This window comes from Cetorhinus maximus, chromosome 20 (assembly GCF_964194155.1).
Source record: "Cetorhinus maximus chromosome 20, sCetMax3.hap1.1, whole genome shotgun sequence".
NCBI classification, from domain to species: domain Eukaryota; kingdom Metazoa; phylum Chordata; class Chondrichthyes; order Lamniformes; family Cetorhinidae; genus Cetorhinus; species Cetorhinus maximus.
The window spans coordinates 37,554,364-37,569,435 of record NC_135898.1 but is presented as its reverse complement, the minus strand read 5'-3'; the positions used below and the strand labels follow the sequence as shown (position 1 = coordinate 37,569,435).

Genomic DNA, 15,072 nt, shown 5'->3' with positions numbered 1-15,072 from the left:
TACACTTAACACCATCCTTAATGTAGTTTGCCTTCAAAACACATTGTCTGCTTGGCTGATTTAATATGTGAAACCCTGTTTATAGTTAGGTGGAGAGCGATCCTCTGTTCCACATAAACTGGCTGAAAACTCACAACCATCTGCAGGGGTTAGACATGTCAGGAAACATTACTTGAAGCTCATTGCTGTTCGAGTAAGAAGAGGTATAGAGCTTTAGAAATGGAAATGTAATGATTAAAAATTAGCTATTTGACTCTACCGATATGAGGGAATAAAGAAAGTCCCTTGCAGCCTCCCTGACACTAGCCATTATTTCATTCATAACTTATTGATCTTTGAAATAATGTAATGTTACCTTAATATCAAAACATATAGGGGGTGATTCTCCCTGGATATTTTCAGCACTAAAGAATCTTCAAGCTGGCCAAGAATGGGGTCCTGAGCTGAAAAGCCAGTCTGCCTGTGTTTAATGTGAGACGCCATCTTGGTAAAGGGATTGAAGCCTGGGCTAGGAATGTCTGCCCAGAGGATTGTCAAAGGGCTGATTGCCAATTAAAATGCCTGCTACGGCTCATTAATGAGGCTGCATGGCAGTTTGGCAGCAAATGCTTGTCCTATTGCCCTTTCCTAACTGTGGCCAGCTTAATTGTGGGGTAAATAAGTCAATGCTGAGGATTTTGAGCGCTATTTAACGCGCTTTTACTGTTCACTTACTGCTGGAGGTTTGAAGAGGACTTTTGAAACACATCAGGAGACTTTCTGGGACAGTGTGTCAAGACTTCACCAACGGTCTGTCAACATTTATTCTGGAAACTCTCTGAGGACTTCAGCTAAAAAAAAACGAGTGAGTGCTGTGCTAGTCTACCTTATTTGGACACCACGTAGGAGTCACTAGGAGAAAGGGAGTGTTTGATAATGGACCTCTTGCTAGGGATTCCCCTTGGAGGAATGGGAGGTGGGAAACGAAGCCAGGCCGAGCAACACCAGAGTTGCAAGAGGGTGAGGTGGACTTTCCCTCTGTGGGTACAGGCTATCCCCCCCCCTCCACCAGGACCTCCAGTACCATGTCTGAGAATCTGGGCACCCTCTCACTAAATCCTTGAGCCATCCTGAAGTCTGCCAGCCTCGCACACTCCATACCTTCAGTGGCAGTGGATGCAAGGAACCCACATATACTGCTCTGAAAAATAGTATCTAATCAGCATTTAAGTTCTAACCTGCAAATGTCTGAGGTAGCATCTCCGGGCAAGTTCAAATTATAGTGATTGTCAATGAAGCCAAAATCACATACTAAAACCAGACGTTCAAACAGGCATGTCATATCAGCAGAGCATCCATTCACTGCCTGTTTCCACCCTTTCACCAAAATAACCCCCATTGTATACGAACATGAGTAGACTTTTCAACCCTGGCTGCCTGCTCCACTATTTAATTAGATCATGACTTATCTGTACATTATGAGCATTTACCTGAACTTGATAACCAGACCCTAGCAAAAATCTAGCGACGGCAGTCTTGAAAGATTCTGTTGACCTCCAGCATCCACTCTCTTTGGGGAGAAAGTTTCAGATTTTCCACTATTTCCTGTGTGAATAAAGAATTTTTTGACTTCACGCCTGAATGGGCCAACTCCAACTGTATGATTATGTTCCTTTGTTCTTGGTTACATACGAACGTGCGAATTAGGAGCAGGAGTAGGCCACTCGGCCCCTCGAGCCTGCTCTGCCATTCAATAAGATCATGGCTGACTTGATTGTAATCTCAACTCCACATTCCTGCCTAACCCCAATATCCTTTCACCTCTTTGCCTATCAAGAATCTATCTAGCTCTGCCTTAAAAATATTCAAAGACTCTGCTTTGACCACCTTTTAAGGAAGAGAGTTCCCCCAACAGTGGAAAGAATTTCTCTTCTTTTCCCTATTAAATCATTTTAACATTTTGAATGCATCAATCAGTTAATCCTATAAACCAAACTTAACAGAACCAGTCTTCGTAACTTAACCCTTTTAGTCACAGTATCATTCTAGTGAATCTGCCCTACAACCCCTTCCAAGGCCAATATACCTTTCCTGAGGTGGGGTGCCCAGAACTGAATACAGTTGCAGCCTGGTTGGAGTTGTGTATAACTGGGTAAATGTGTATGCTTGCCTAAAACACCTTGGTTTCATTACCCTTTCACAGATTAAAAGTAGTTTAAATCAATTGTGTTTTAAATACAAAAACAAAGCATGCACATAAAGTTGGGATTTGTGGATTCTGAGTGTGGGACTTGGATTCTGCTGGGGTGTGTGGAACCAGGTGGGGTTCCAGAAGGAATTGGAAGGATTGGAGAGTCATGGACATGCTGGAAATCTACAGCAGATCAGTCGGCATCAGAAAATAATGAGGCTGAACCGTTTGGGCCTGACCCCTCATCAGACTGACCAACTGGCTGAGCAAGTCCTCATCCTTGTGTACCTTTGTGCCAGCGGGTCTCTGAGCTTTTGGTTGCCAGTTATTTTAAATCTTCCCTCCCACTTCCATCCTAACCTCACTATCCTCAGCCTCCTCGACTGTCCTAATGAAACTCAAAGTGAGCCTAAAGAATGGCACCTCATCTTTCCGATTGGCACTTTACCACCTACAGAACTCAACATTGAATTCAACAATTTCAAATCGCAACCTCCATTTTTTTGACCAGCAGTTATTGGTAATGATTCTGCTGTTACCATTTATACCTCCTCTAGACCCAACTTCTGTCTGTTTCTTGTCCCATTATCATCATCATTTGCCTTGTACAATCATCCCTTTTGTCATTTAATCTTTCCTGCCTTCCGCCCTATCCCTTTCTTCCCTTCCCTGCCTCCGTATCCGCTTAGAACCTGATACATCTCAAACTTTTCCCCGTTCAGATGAAAGGTCATTGACCTGAGGTGTTAATTCTGTTTTTCTGTCCACAGATACTGCCAGGCCTGCTGAATATTTCCAGCATTGTCTGGTTTTATTCCAGCATCTACACTATTCTGCTTTTGCATTTGTAGAGCACCTTTTATATAGTAAAAATGTCCCAAGGTCCACAGAGATAAGTAAAATATACAAATATATGCAGTAATTCATGTCATACAGGTTTCCTGTGTACTGCCTAGCTGTCACTGCTGCAGATGCAGATCATATCTCTGTAACACTCTCAGAATGCTGTTCTCCATGATGGTCTAAGCTGTGTGTATGTGCTCGAGGAGCTCTCAGTCTCTGCTGGTTGTTTATCTTTACACTGACCACAGTCCTCTTTACTTCTATCACCTCAACTTTATTTTTCAATGAATGCCTCTTTTGTGTGGAACAGATTCTGAGCTCATTAGCCCAGTGAAGTTTCTTCAGTTTATTTCTCAGCTCATTACAAAAATGCACACCTTATTTGGCCATATTAAAAAAAAATTTGTATATAATTGAATTGCCAATAACCGTTTTATTTACTATGTATGCTGTACTACAGAGGTGAATGAGGGGGGAGTAATTCAATTTTAATGCCTTTCTGAACATCAATTTGTCTAAAATTAAAGCAAAATACTGCAGATGCTGGAAATCTGAAATAAAAACAGAAAATGCTTTAAAAACTCAGCTGGTCTAACAGCATCTGTGGAGAGAGAAACAGAGTTAAAGTTTTGAGTCCATATGACTCTTCAGAGCTGAAGAAAAGTCATATGGACTCGAAACATTAACTGTTTCTCTCTCCACAGATGCTGCCAGACCTGCTGAGTTTTTCCAGCAATTTGTTTTTATATCAATTTGTTTAAACTTTTAAAAAAATAAATGTTCTGTTCTTTTTCAATGAACTGTGACTAATTTCCTTTGATCATATTCTGGGTACCTTTCAGGTAGGGGATTCCTAGAAGCCACAGCCTTGATGTTAAGGGGTGTTAGCATACGAATACTTAATATGCTCATCTCAAATTCACCACTGTTGTTTTAATAGAGGCATTCACTTGTTTAAAATTGAGGCCACTTGCCTTTGTTCGAACAGAGGACAGAGTAGTATCAGGCAAGCACATTGTAAGTTCTTGTATTTTCAGCACCTCTATCTCGATTTCAATCATACAAATCTCATACAGTATCTCTTTCAAATCTGGTAGGCAGCATTGCCTTCAAATCCTGCGTTTCTTTTTGAAAATGACCTTGCTGGGAGCTATCTGTCTACTGGACATTCATCCACCAGCCCCAATCAATCCTCACTTTATCACGCTAGCACAGAGATCACTCCCCCAGCTAAAAGCAGACAAGTGTCAGAACATCCATCTGTTGAATGTGTTTGAATTGTAGTGGTCAGATATATTTGGATCCCTATCCATAAATGGTTCCCATGTTCATTGAGTTGAATTAGTGTCAGTGTTTGTGCAATCTTCTTTTAAGCACACCTATCAGCAAAGTCACCTGACCAATCTAACAAAAAGGAGCTGTTGTTGCTTCAGGGCAGAGAGTATTCATCTCCGAAGGTGTAAGAGAAACCAAGAGGGTTGACTTGCTGCTCATTGCCAGTGAAAAATAACCTCTTCGCTTTTTGAAGAGCTCATTGCATGTATAGTATGTCTACTGAGTGAAAACTGCATAGCAGGTATATTCTAAACACAATGAGCATATTAAAAAGCCACCAGCAAAGAGAATCCAGGAGCCTGGCATGTGCTATTGGCACCATCTGTACTTTGACCAAAATGATGAAGGAACAGAGATGTAGTTCCAAATGACTTGCGTGACTTGGAGGGGAACTTGCGGGTGGTGGTGTTCCCATGCATCTGCTGTCCTTGTCCTTCCAGGTGGTAGAGGTTGTGGGTTTGGAAGGTGCTGTTTAAGGAGTCTTGGTGAATTCCTGCAGTGCATCTTATAGATGTCACACACTCTACCGTTGTGTATCGGTGGGGGAGAGAGTGAATGTTTAAGGTGGTAGATAGGGTGACGATCAAGCGGGCTGCTTTGTCCTGAATTGCAATAAGTTTCTCGAGTGTTGTTGCAGCTGCACTCATCCAGGGCAAGAAGAGAGTACTCAATCAGACTACTAACTTGTGCCTGGAGACTTTAGGGAGTTAGAGGTGAGTCACTTTTTGCAGAATACCCAGCCTCTTACCTACTTCAGTAGCCATGGCATTTATATGACTGGTACAATTGAGTTTCTGGTCAATGGCAACCCCTAGGGTATTTATTTGGCAATGATGCCATTGAAAGTCAAGGGGAGATTAAATTTTCTCTCGCTGAAGATGTTTATTGCCTCGCCCCCTGTGTGGTGTAAATATTACTTGCCATTTTGCCCAAGTCTGAATGTTGTCTGGGTTTTGCTACATGCAGGATCAGTAAGCAAAGTGGAATGGAGAAACATGTTGTAGCATTCTGGTACCCAACGTTTAAGTTATACATATAACTATAAGAATTAAACCGGAGTCTTACTCCTGATGCATGGGCCTCCAAGACAATGAACGTTTTTCCTTTTTGCTCCTTTTACAGAATTGAACAAAAACTGTCGAAAACCCTTTCAGCCTCCAAACATACGCTCAACATTTCTAGAAGGTGGAGCGAGTGGCAGATTACCACGGCAATATCACTCCGACATAGCCAGCATCAGTGGTCGGTGGTAGCCGTGAACTGGAACTTGCCTGCCCTTAGCTGGCACAAAGAAACAACTGAGTCAAGCTGGCACAGACTGCCGTGCGATGTTAACCCTGTGGAAAGCATTTACTGCACAGAGCCTTTGGTGTTTTTGGAGTTTGGATTACAAGGACCAAAGACGCCTTCATGTTGTGCAAATAATTGTGCCAAAATTGAAGAAAAAAACTGGCCAACATTATGTATTCCATGGTTGCCTTTTGCTGTTTCACCAAATATGGTACTAATCTATATGTAGACCAGAGAACAACAAGACCGTTAACACTAGCTTTCTTGCTTAATATTATTTATTAGAACACAAAAACTTAAATAATGCACTGAAATGTTAGGTTCTATGGTAGAATTAAACTCGAACCACTAACCCAAGTGCATTATGTGTATAGTTTGTAATGAGAGAGTAAGATGTGTTGTACTGCTGAGTAGAGAGACTTAAATGTAATTGCCTCTGCACTTTACATGTCCTGGTTTTCTAGACCTGTGGAAATGAGTTTTTTTTTCTCTGGTCTTCATATATAACAAATCTATCATTAGCAGCACTGAGGAAATGGAGCAGGCGTCTCATGCGAGTTGAATGAAGCTAGCATCCTTCTGGAGGCTTTGGGACTGCAGTCACAGGACAGCCTCGTTCCCCCACGGAAACAGTGTCTATACACATTGATGAAATCCGATTGCATTTTACTGCCATCTTAAACATGTTTACAGTATTCAATATGCTGGTTCTCTACTCTACAATGCTTGTAAAAACATAACTTTTTACATGTTTGTTGCACTCAGTTCTTTCATAGAATTTATGCCACAGGAACAGGCCATGTGGCCCAGCTGGTCTTTGCCAGTGTTGATGCTCCACACCAGCCTCCTCCCATCCCTCTTCTCCTAACCATATTGGCATAAGCTCTCCTTTCTTTCTTCCTTGTGTGCTTACCTAGCTCCCCCATAAAATGCATCTGTGCTTATATACCTCAACTACTCCCTATTGCAGTGAGTTTCACATATTGTTGATGAAAGTGCAGTCCATTTCAACTTTCCTTCTCTCTCCCCCCTTCCTCTCCTCCTCGTGACCCCGACAGAAGACAAGGCTTTCTCAATTTTACACCCACTTGGAAAGAGAAGATGCTGAACTCCCGCACTGGAGAGAGAGAGAGAGAACCCTTTCAATGAGCTCTCAAACTCGTTGTCTTCAGAGTTTGAAAATTGATTTCCTCATTGCTGGCTCCTTTTCTACCACTTTTTATGTAAAGAAGTTTTGCCTGAGCTTCCTGCTGGATTCCTTTGATTTATTATTTATTCACAAGTCATAACATTCCCAATGACTGGACCCACAGCAATGTCTGAGCTGGAACAATTTCAATGGCATAATGTTTTCCGAGGGCATCATACAATTGTGCAAGTGTGTAAGCACCAGTTGCTATTCTGTCGAGCCTCTACATTGGGAACGTAAAACCCAGAAGTGAATGTCTGCTTTTCAGAAGCTTTCCTGTGCGAATTGAGCTAGAGCTGAAATGGCCGTGTGACCAGTTGATATTGGCAAACCGTCTATCTTCATTTAGCTGCAAAGTTTATTTAAAAAAAACAAAAGGTAATAATGTCGGTTTGTGGGTCTACTTGGCACTGGATGAGGTCTGAAGCTGAAACAGATGGCTCTGAATAGCCTGCATGTTTATCTGGAAACTTCTGTTGCAGTTCAGTTTTGAATGCCATTCTTATTACCACTTGCAAGTGTTTTTATTTGTGGAGTTTTTATTTGCTGTTGGATCATATGAACAGAAGTAGATTGGAAAAGTATCTGGTTTATCTAGCCTGTCTCAAACTTAAGTGCACAGCCTTGTTTATCACAACGTATTCACCCCAGATAAAGAAACAAGCCCACTGGGGAAGAAGAATCTGGGAAATTCATCTCCAATCCCCTTCAGTGCAGAAAGTTAGTCCAGGAGACCACTTTGGCCCTGATCAATGTTTTAACGTACCTACCTTTTGTATGTGATGACCCTTGCCCCATTCAGAAAAAGTCCAGCCCTTGCTTGAAGGAATCAGCAAATCACTGCCCACTGCACAACCTGGTAGCCAGTTCCCATAAACCCACTAGTCTCTGGATGACCCCCACACATCTTGTCCTCCATCCTGGAGGACTGGACAATCTCAGCTGCCCATTTAACGCAGGACTGCCACCGATGATGTTTTTGATGAGCTGGTAAGAAGTGATGTTGACGAAAGTGCAGTCCATTTCAGTTTTTCTTGTCTTTCCCCACTTCCTATCCTCCTCATGACTTCAACTGAAGACAGCGCTTCCTCAATTTTACAAACACTGGAAGAAAAGGTGCCAAACTCCCACATTGGAGACAGAGAGAAGCCTTTCAATCAGTTTTCAAACTTATTGTCTTCGGAGTTTGAAAATCAATTTCCTCATTGTTCTCTCCTTTTCTAAGACCATCTCCAGTGCTCCTCACTTCAGTAACTCCTATAACCCTGGGAAGACCACAGACAATGCAAGCTTTCTGTGTTACTATTTTTCTTTGCTCTCTTTCTGTCATTGAAAGCTTAGCTCATTTTTTTTTTGCACTGACTCTTGTCTCCACATGCAGTTCTCCCAATACAGTTAACAAGCCCAAAGCAGTTTGAAGAATTAAGTGTTCACAATGTTTATGCTGGATCTATGAAGGTTTTTAGCTGAAATGAAGAAAATCTCCAAGTGCCTACCCATTCTGCTATCCGATTACATTGATGTTCAAGTCTAGATTGTCCTGTTCTGCCGGAGCAGGGCGAGCTATGGAGTCACCGATCAGTACTTATGCATAAGGACTTTAAAGACTCAAACCGCCATATAGAGTGTTTTGTGTAGCCAGCTTTAGGTAAACACCATTTTTGCTGCATGAGAGTGAAGTTAATGATAAAAAAATATGTGAATAGTTTAATATTGTTTTCTATTCTCAGTGGCAATTGTGCATATGGTCTGTGTAGATAATTGTTGGATTAATCGAAAACAAATTTGCACACTCAAAGGGAAGAGGCTAAGTTTGGTCACTTTTATATATAAAATGTAGTTTTATGATTTATTTTTTCTCAATTATTAGCCACTAAGAGGAAATCCATGTTTGTGAATCCCTCTAAAAGTCTTAAAAGTTAGCGATATATGTGTGTGTACACCAAAGTGAGGGCTGTTCAGTTTACAAAAACTAAACTGAAAGAATATTCTGTATGAAACACTGGAAGAATACTCGCTTGTCTCAAGTGTGAGGAGGTGCCATGCTAACCTTGTGTAGACTAACAGCAAGGTCCAATGACTATCTAATGGACAAAGCTGTTTGATTGTCAGCTTAAGTGGAAGGTTAAGAATAACTCAGTGCCTTGACTGATGATTTATCTGTAAATATAGCACAGATGTTTATTTTCAGTGTGTGTGTGGAGGGTGGTTTTGATGACCTTTTCATGATTTTTGATTAAAATGATATTGTTTATGAATAAGCTTTAACAAAGGGAATTTTCAACACAATTTTATGTTGTATTAAAAGATAATTTTATATATCTTTTTCTACCGTCTGTTGTGTAAGTATTTTGCATCTGCACAGAATCAAACATGCACACTGAAGTCATGGTACTACAGCAACTCCTTCCTAACCTGTCTGAATATGTCTTATGCGAAAGATCACTTTTGTATGAAGTTTATTTTGTTGCTTATCATGTGTGACAATTAAACAGTGAATTTTATCGTCTGATGCTTCAAATGCCAAGCAATAAATTCTTTAGCTAAAGAACAATATAATGTCAGTGAGAGAGAGAAGGTGAAGGAGTGTGCCTTTTTATGACTCAGATTGCTTGGATTTTTTTTCAGAACATTCAATGATCCATTGTAGTTGGACAGGTGGTGCATTTCTCATAGTGCTTTGTTTGAAAGATGCCAATTTTAATATTGCATAACAGTGGGATCTGCTGCTTGGACACAATTACACTCTTTGTATTTTTCCTTGCAATCTATCTCAGTACACTTGCTGCTTTCTAATGCAAGTTTCTTTCATCTGCCGCTTGTGGACCAGTGCATCGCTCCTCATTTTTATGTCGATAGGTAGAGATATCAGGAAGGTGGTGGTGGTGTAGTGGTAATGGCACTGGACTAGTGATCCAGAGGCCCAGGCTTATGTTCTGGGAATATGGATTCAAATCCCACCATGGCAGCTGGAACCTGGAACTGAAAGCTAATAGTGACCATGAAACTATCATCAATTGCTGTAAAAACCCATTTGGTTCACTAATGTCCTTTAGGGAAGGAAATCTGGCCTACATATGACCTACAGCAATGTGGTTGACTCTTAACTTGCTTAGCAGTTGTATCAAGCTGCTACGAAGTCAAAAAGGAATGAAACCAGACTGACCACCTGGCATCAGCCTAGGCACCGGAAATGACAGCAGCGCTATAAAGTGGCACTTACTCAGCAATAACCTGCGCACTGAGGTTCAGTTTGGGTTCCATTGAGCCATAGAAAAGTTACAGCGTGGAAAGGGGCCATTCAGCCAATCATGCCTGCACCGGCCAAGAAAAGAAATAAATAAATTATCCGCTCATTTTAATCCCACTTTCCAGCACCTTGCAGGTTACAGCACTTCCAGATCCAAGTACCTTTTAAATGAGTTGTGTTTCAGCCTCGACCACCAATGTAGGCAGTGAATTCTAGATGTCCACCACCCTCTGGGTAAAAGGTTTTTCCTTATGTCTGCTCTAACCCTTCTAACAATCACCTTAAATCTATGCGCCCTAGTAAATGACCCCTCAGCTTGGGGAAACCGGTCTTTTCTGTCTGCCCTATCTAGGCCCCTCATAATTTTGTACACCTCAATTAGGTCACCCCTCAGCCTCCTCTTCTAAGGAAAACAACCCTGAGTATTGCTGAAAAAGAGACATGTCTAAGCTTTTTGTCTTGCACTCATCAAAACACTTTGCAAGAATACCTATATGAGGGGAAAACAGCATTTTATACTGCATGTGAAGAGCGTGCTGGTTGGTTGGCAAGTGGCATTGCCATGGAGAATGCACCAGTAACAGTGACTGACTGTTAACTGCCAAGCATTGTTTTAAAATTTAAACCAGGCAGCTTTACCCTGATCGGTCAAAGCATTGCCCTGAAGAATGAGTCAGCGAATGGCTATCACTTATTTGTTTAGCTGAAACAGGTGCATGTGTGTAAAAAAGACAATGTTCTTTCTGTCTACAAACAACCCTAGCCTATCCGATCTTTCCTCATAGCTGTAATTTTCCAGCCCTGGCAACATTCTTGTAAATCTTCTCTGTACTCTCCGCAGCGCAATTATGTCCTTCCTGTAACATGGTGACCAGAACTGTACACACAATGCCAGCTGTGGCCTAACCAGCATTTTATACAGTTCCAGCATTATGTCCCTGCTTTTGTATTCAATACCTCCAATAAAGGAAAGCATTTCATATGCTTTCTTTACTACCTTGTCCAACTGCCCTGCCACATTAAAGTACCTGTGGACATGCACTCCAAGGTCTCTCACTTCCTCTACCCCTCTCAATATCCTCCCATTTATTGAGTATTCTCTTGCTTTGTTTGCCGTCCCCAAATGCATTCCCTCTCACTTTTCCGGATTGAATTCCATTTGCCCCGTTTCTGCCAAACCATTAATATAATTCTGGAGACAACAGCTATCCTCTTCACTATCAACTACACAGCCAATGTTTGTCATCTGCAAATTTCCTGATGATGCTTCCCACATTTAAGTCCAAATCATTAATATAGACGACAAACAGCAAGGGCCCCAACACTGAGCCCAGTGGAACACCACTGGAAACCACTTTCCACTCGCAAAAACATCCATCGACCATTACCCTTAGTTTCCTGGGCTCAGCCAGTTTTGGATCCAACTCGTCACATTCCCCTGCATCCTATGGGCTTTTACTTTTCTGACCAGTCTGCCATGTGGGACCTTGTCAAATGCCTTACCAAAATCCAGACAACATCCACTGCATTACCCCCATTGAACCCCTTGTTACTTCCTCAAAAAATTCAATTAAGTTAGTAAGACACGATCTTGCCCTAAAAAACAACCATGCTGACTATCCCTGATCAATCTGTGCCTTTCTAAGTGACAGTTTATCCTGTCTGTCAGAATTGATTTCAATAATTTGCTCACCACCGAAGTCAGGCTAACCGGCCTATAATTTTCTGGCCTATCCCTCGCACCCTTTTTAAATAATGGTACAACGTTCACAGACCTCCGAACTTCTGGTACCTCATCTGTATCTAGTGAGGATTGGAAAATGATCCTCAGAGCATCCATTATTTCCTCCCTGGCTTCCTTTAACAGCCTGGGATACAATCATCCGGCCCTGATGATTTATCCACCTTCAAGGATGCCAGTCCCTCCAGTACTTCCTCTCTCATTATACTTATTGTATCTAATATTTCACACTCTTCCTCCTCAACTGGAATGTCTGCTTCAAAACTCTCCTTAATGAAGACAGAGACAAAGTACTCATTGAGAATTCTGCCCACATCTTCAGCATCAATGCACAAGTTACCATGTACATCTCTGATAGGCCGCACCTTTTTCTTAGTTATTCTCTTGCTCTTAATGTACTGGTGAAACATCTTAGGATTTCCTCTGATTTTACCTGCCAATATTTTTTATATCCTCTCTGCTTTCCTAATTTCTATTTTTATTTCATCCCTATGCTTTCTATACTCTTCTAGGCTTTCTACAGTATTAAGCTTTTCGTGACTGTCATAAGTTCTCTTTTCTGCTTTATCTGGCCTGTATGCTTCTGGATAACCAGGGGCTTTAGATTTGGCAGTACCATCCTTGCTCTTTGTGGGGACATGTCTACACTGTGTCCGTAGAATCTCGCTTTTGAATGCCTCCTACTGATTTGACACTGTTTTCCCTTCTAATAACTGTAACCAGTCTGCTCTCACCAGCTCACCTCTCAGCTTTGTAAAATTTGTCTTCCCCCAATTTAAAACTTTTACTCCTGTTCAATCCTTGTACTTTTCCATAGTGATGTTAAATCTAACAGTATTATGGTCGCTATCTCCAAAATGGTTCTCTACTGCTACTTCATCCACTTGCCTAGCTTCATTTCCTAAGACTAAATCTAGAATCTCACCCCGCCTCGTTGGACTTGTTACACGCTGGCTAAAAAGGTTCATTTGAATGCAGCTCAAGAATTTTGTGCCCTCTGTGCCCTTCACACTGTTCGTATCCGAGTTGATATCAGGGTAGTTGAAGTCACCAACTATTACTGTCCTGTTGTTTTTGCTCTCAGAAATCTGTTTATATATTGGCTCTTCTATCCCCCTCCCACCATTTGGTGGTCTATAGTACACTCCTAGCATTGTGGCTGCTCCTTTTTTTTATTTTTGAGCTCAACCTACATGGCTTCATTTGATGATTCATTTAGTATATCATCCTTCCTCACAGCTGCAATTGATTCTTTAACCAATAATGCCACACCCCCACCTTTTTTATCCCCCTCTCTATCCTGCCTGAAAACTCTATATCCAAGGATGTTGAGCTGCCGTTTTTGCCCCTCTTCAAGCCAGGTTTCTATTACAGTGATGATATCATGCTGTCGTGTGTCTATCTGTGCCCACAGCTCTTTGGCTTTATTTACTAAACTCTCTGCATTTACATATACACTTTTTAACACTGCCAAATTCCTCTGCTGTACACTTTTTAACTTGTGCTGCTTCTGTCTTTCAGAGTCACTCACTATTTCTCCATCTCCCTTCCCCTGCTCTGAATTTGCCCTCAGGTTCCCACGCCCCTGCCAATCTAGTTTAAACGTACCCCCCACCCCTTCAACAGCACTAGCAAATCTCCCTGCAAGGATATTCATCCCAGTCCTGTTTAGATGTAGACTGTCTGGCTTGTACAGGTCCCACCTTCCCCAGAACCGGTCCCAATGTCTCAGAAATCTGATGCCCTCCTTCCTACACCAGCTTTCCAGCCACCTGTTTAAAAATTGCTCAATTCTCCTATTTTTATACTCACTTGCACGTGGGACTGGGAGTAATCCTGAGATACTGCTTTAGAGGTCCTGCTTTTCAATCTCCCTCCTAGCTCCCTAAAAATCTGCGTTCAGGACCCCATCCCCTTTCCTAGCTAGGTCATTGGTACCAACGTGGACCACAACCTCTGGCTGATCACCCTCCCCCAGAAAATGTCCTGTAGCTGCTCCGTGACATCCATGACCTTGGTGCCAGGGAGGCAACATACCATCTGGAAGTCATGTCTATGCTCACAGCAATGCCTGTCTGTTCCCTTAAGTATGAATCCCCGATCACTACTGCCCTTCCTCTCTTCTTTCTCCCCTCCTGTACAGCAAAGCTGTCTGTGGAGCCACAAACTTGTTTCAGTATCCAAAACAGAAAACCAATTGGTGAGCGGGACCCCAGGGTTCCCTGCACTACCTGCCTGGTTCTCTTGACCTGCCTGCGGTCACCCATTCACTTTCTACCTCCATGCTCCTAAACTGTGGTTTGACTGCCTCTCTGAATGTGCTATCCACGTAGCTCTCAGACTGGCGGATGAGCCACAAGAAAAAAGTACCTCCGTCCCCTCCTCACCGAACTCCCTTACTCACCAAACATTCAATAATTCCAGTCTGAATAGCTGCACTCCTGCCAGGGCCACTCATCTCCTGACCTCATTACAGCCTTGGTCCAAACATTGACATCACCTCTTGAGTTCAGCTCTTTTGTCTGAGATTTTTTTATTCAATCATGTGGTGTGGGCGTCCCTGGCTAGGCCAGCATTTATTTCCCATTGTTAATTGCCCTTGAGAAGGTGGTGGTGAGCTTCCTTCTTGAACCGCTGCAGTTCATGTGATGTAGGTACACCCACCGTGCTGTTAGGAAGGGAGTTCCAGGATTTTGACCCAGTAACAGTGAATGAACCGTGATATATTTCCAAGTCAGGATAATGAGTGACTTGGAGGGGAACTTCCAGGTGGTGGTGTTCCCCTCTATCTGCTGCCCATGTCCTTCTAAATGCTTAAAAGCAAAATACTGCGAATGCTGGAAATCTAAAAGAAAAACAAAAATAGCTGGAAAAACTCACCAGGTCTGACAGCATCTGCAGAGAGGAATACAGTTAACATTTCGAGTCCGTATGACCCTTCATCAGAACTGAAGAGAAATAGAAATGAGGTGAAATATAAGCTGTTTAAGGGGAGGTGGGACAGGTGGAGCTGGATAGAGGGCCAGTGATAGGTGGAGGCAAAGGAGAGATTGCCAAAGATGTCATAGACAAAAGGACAAAGGGGTGTTGACGGTGGTGATATTAGCTAAAGGATGTGCTAATGGTGACATTAAGGGTAGAAAGCAGGATGAGAAAATGACAGATGGCCCTAGTGGGGGTGGATGGGGGGGAAGGCATTGAAATAGGCTAAAAGGTGGAGGTAAAACAATGGATGGAAATAAATTAAAAATAAT

General features: G+C 42.2%; 1 protein-coding gene across 3 annotated transcripts in view; it reads left to right on the top strand.

Moving 5' to 3' along the window:
• The window catches only part of bicc1a (BicC family RNA binding protein 1a), a 298,647-nt gene extending 292,860 nt beyond the window's left edge, over window positions 1–5,787 (top strand). The window contains exons 20-21 of one of the 3 annotated variants that reach the window (XM_078565907.1): window positions 723–844; window positions 5,471–5,780. In XM_078565907.1, coding sequence (XP_078422033.1) covers window positions 723–844; window positions 5,471–5,476 — 128 coding nt within the window. In that variant the 3' untranslated portion in view covers window positions 5,477–5,780. Of the gene's footprint in view, window positions 1–722; window positions 845–5,470 lie in introns of all 3 variants that reach the window. The other 2 variants (XM_078565906.1, XM_078565908.1) reach the window with 2 other exon arrangements.
• Window positions 5,788–15,072: the final 9,285 nt, after the last annotated feature.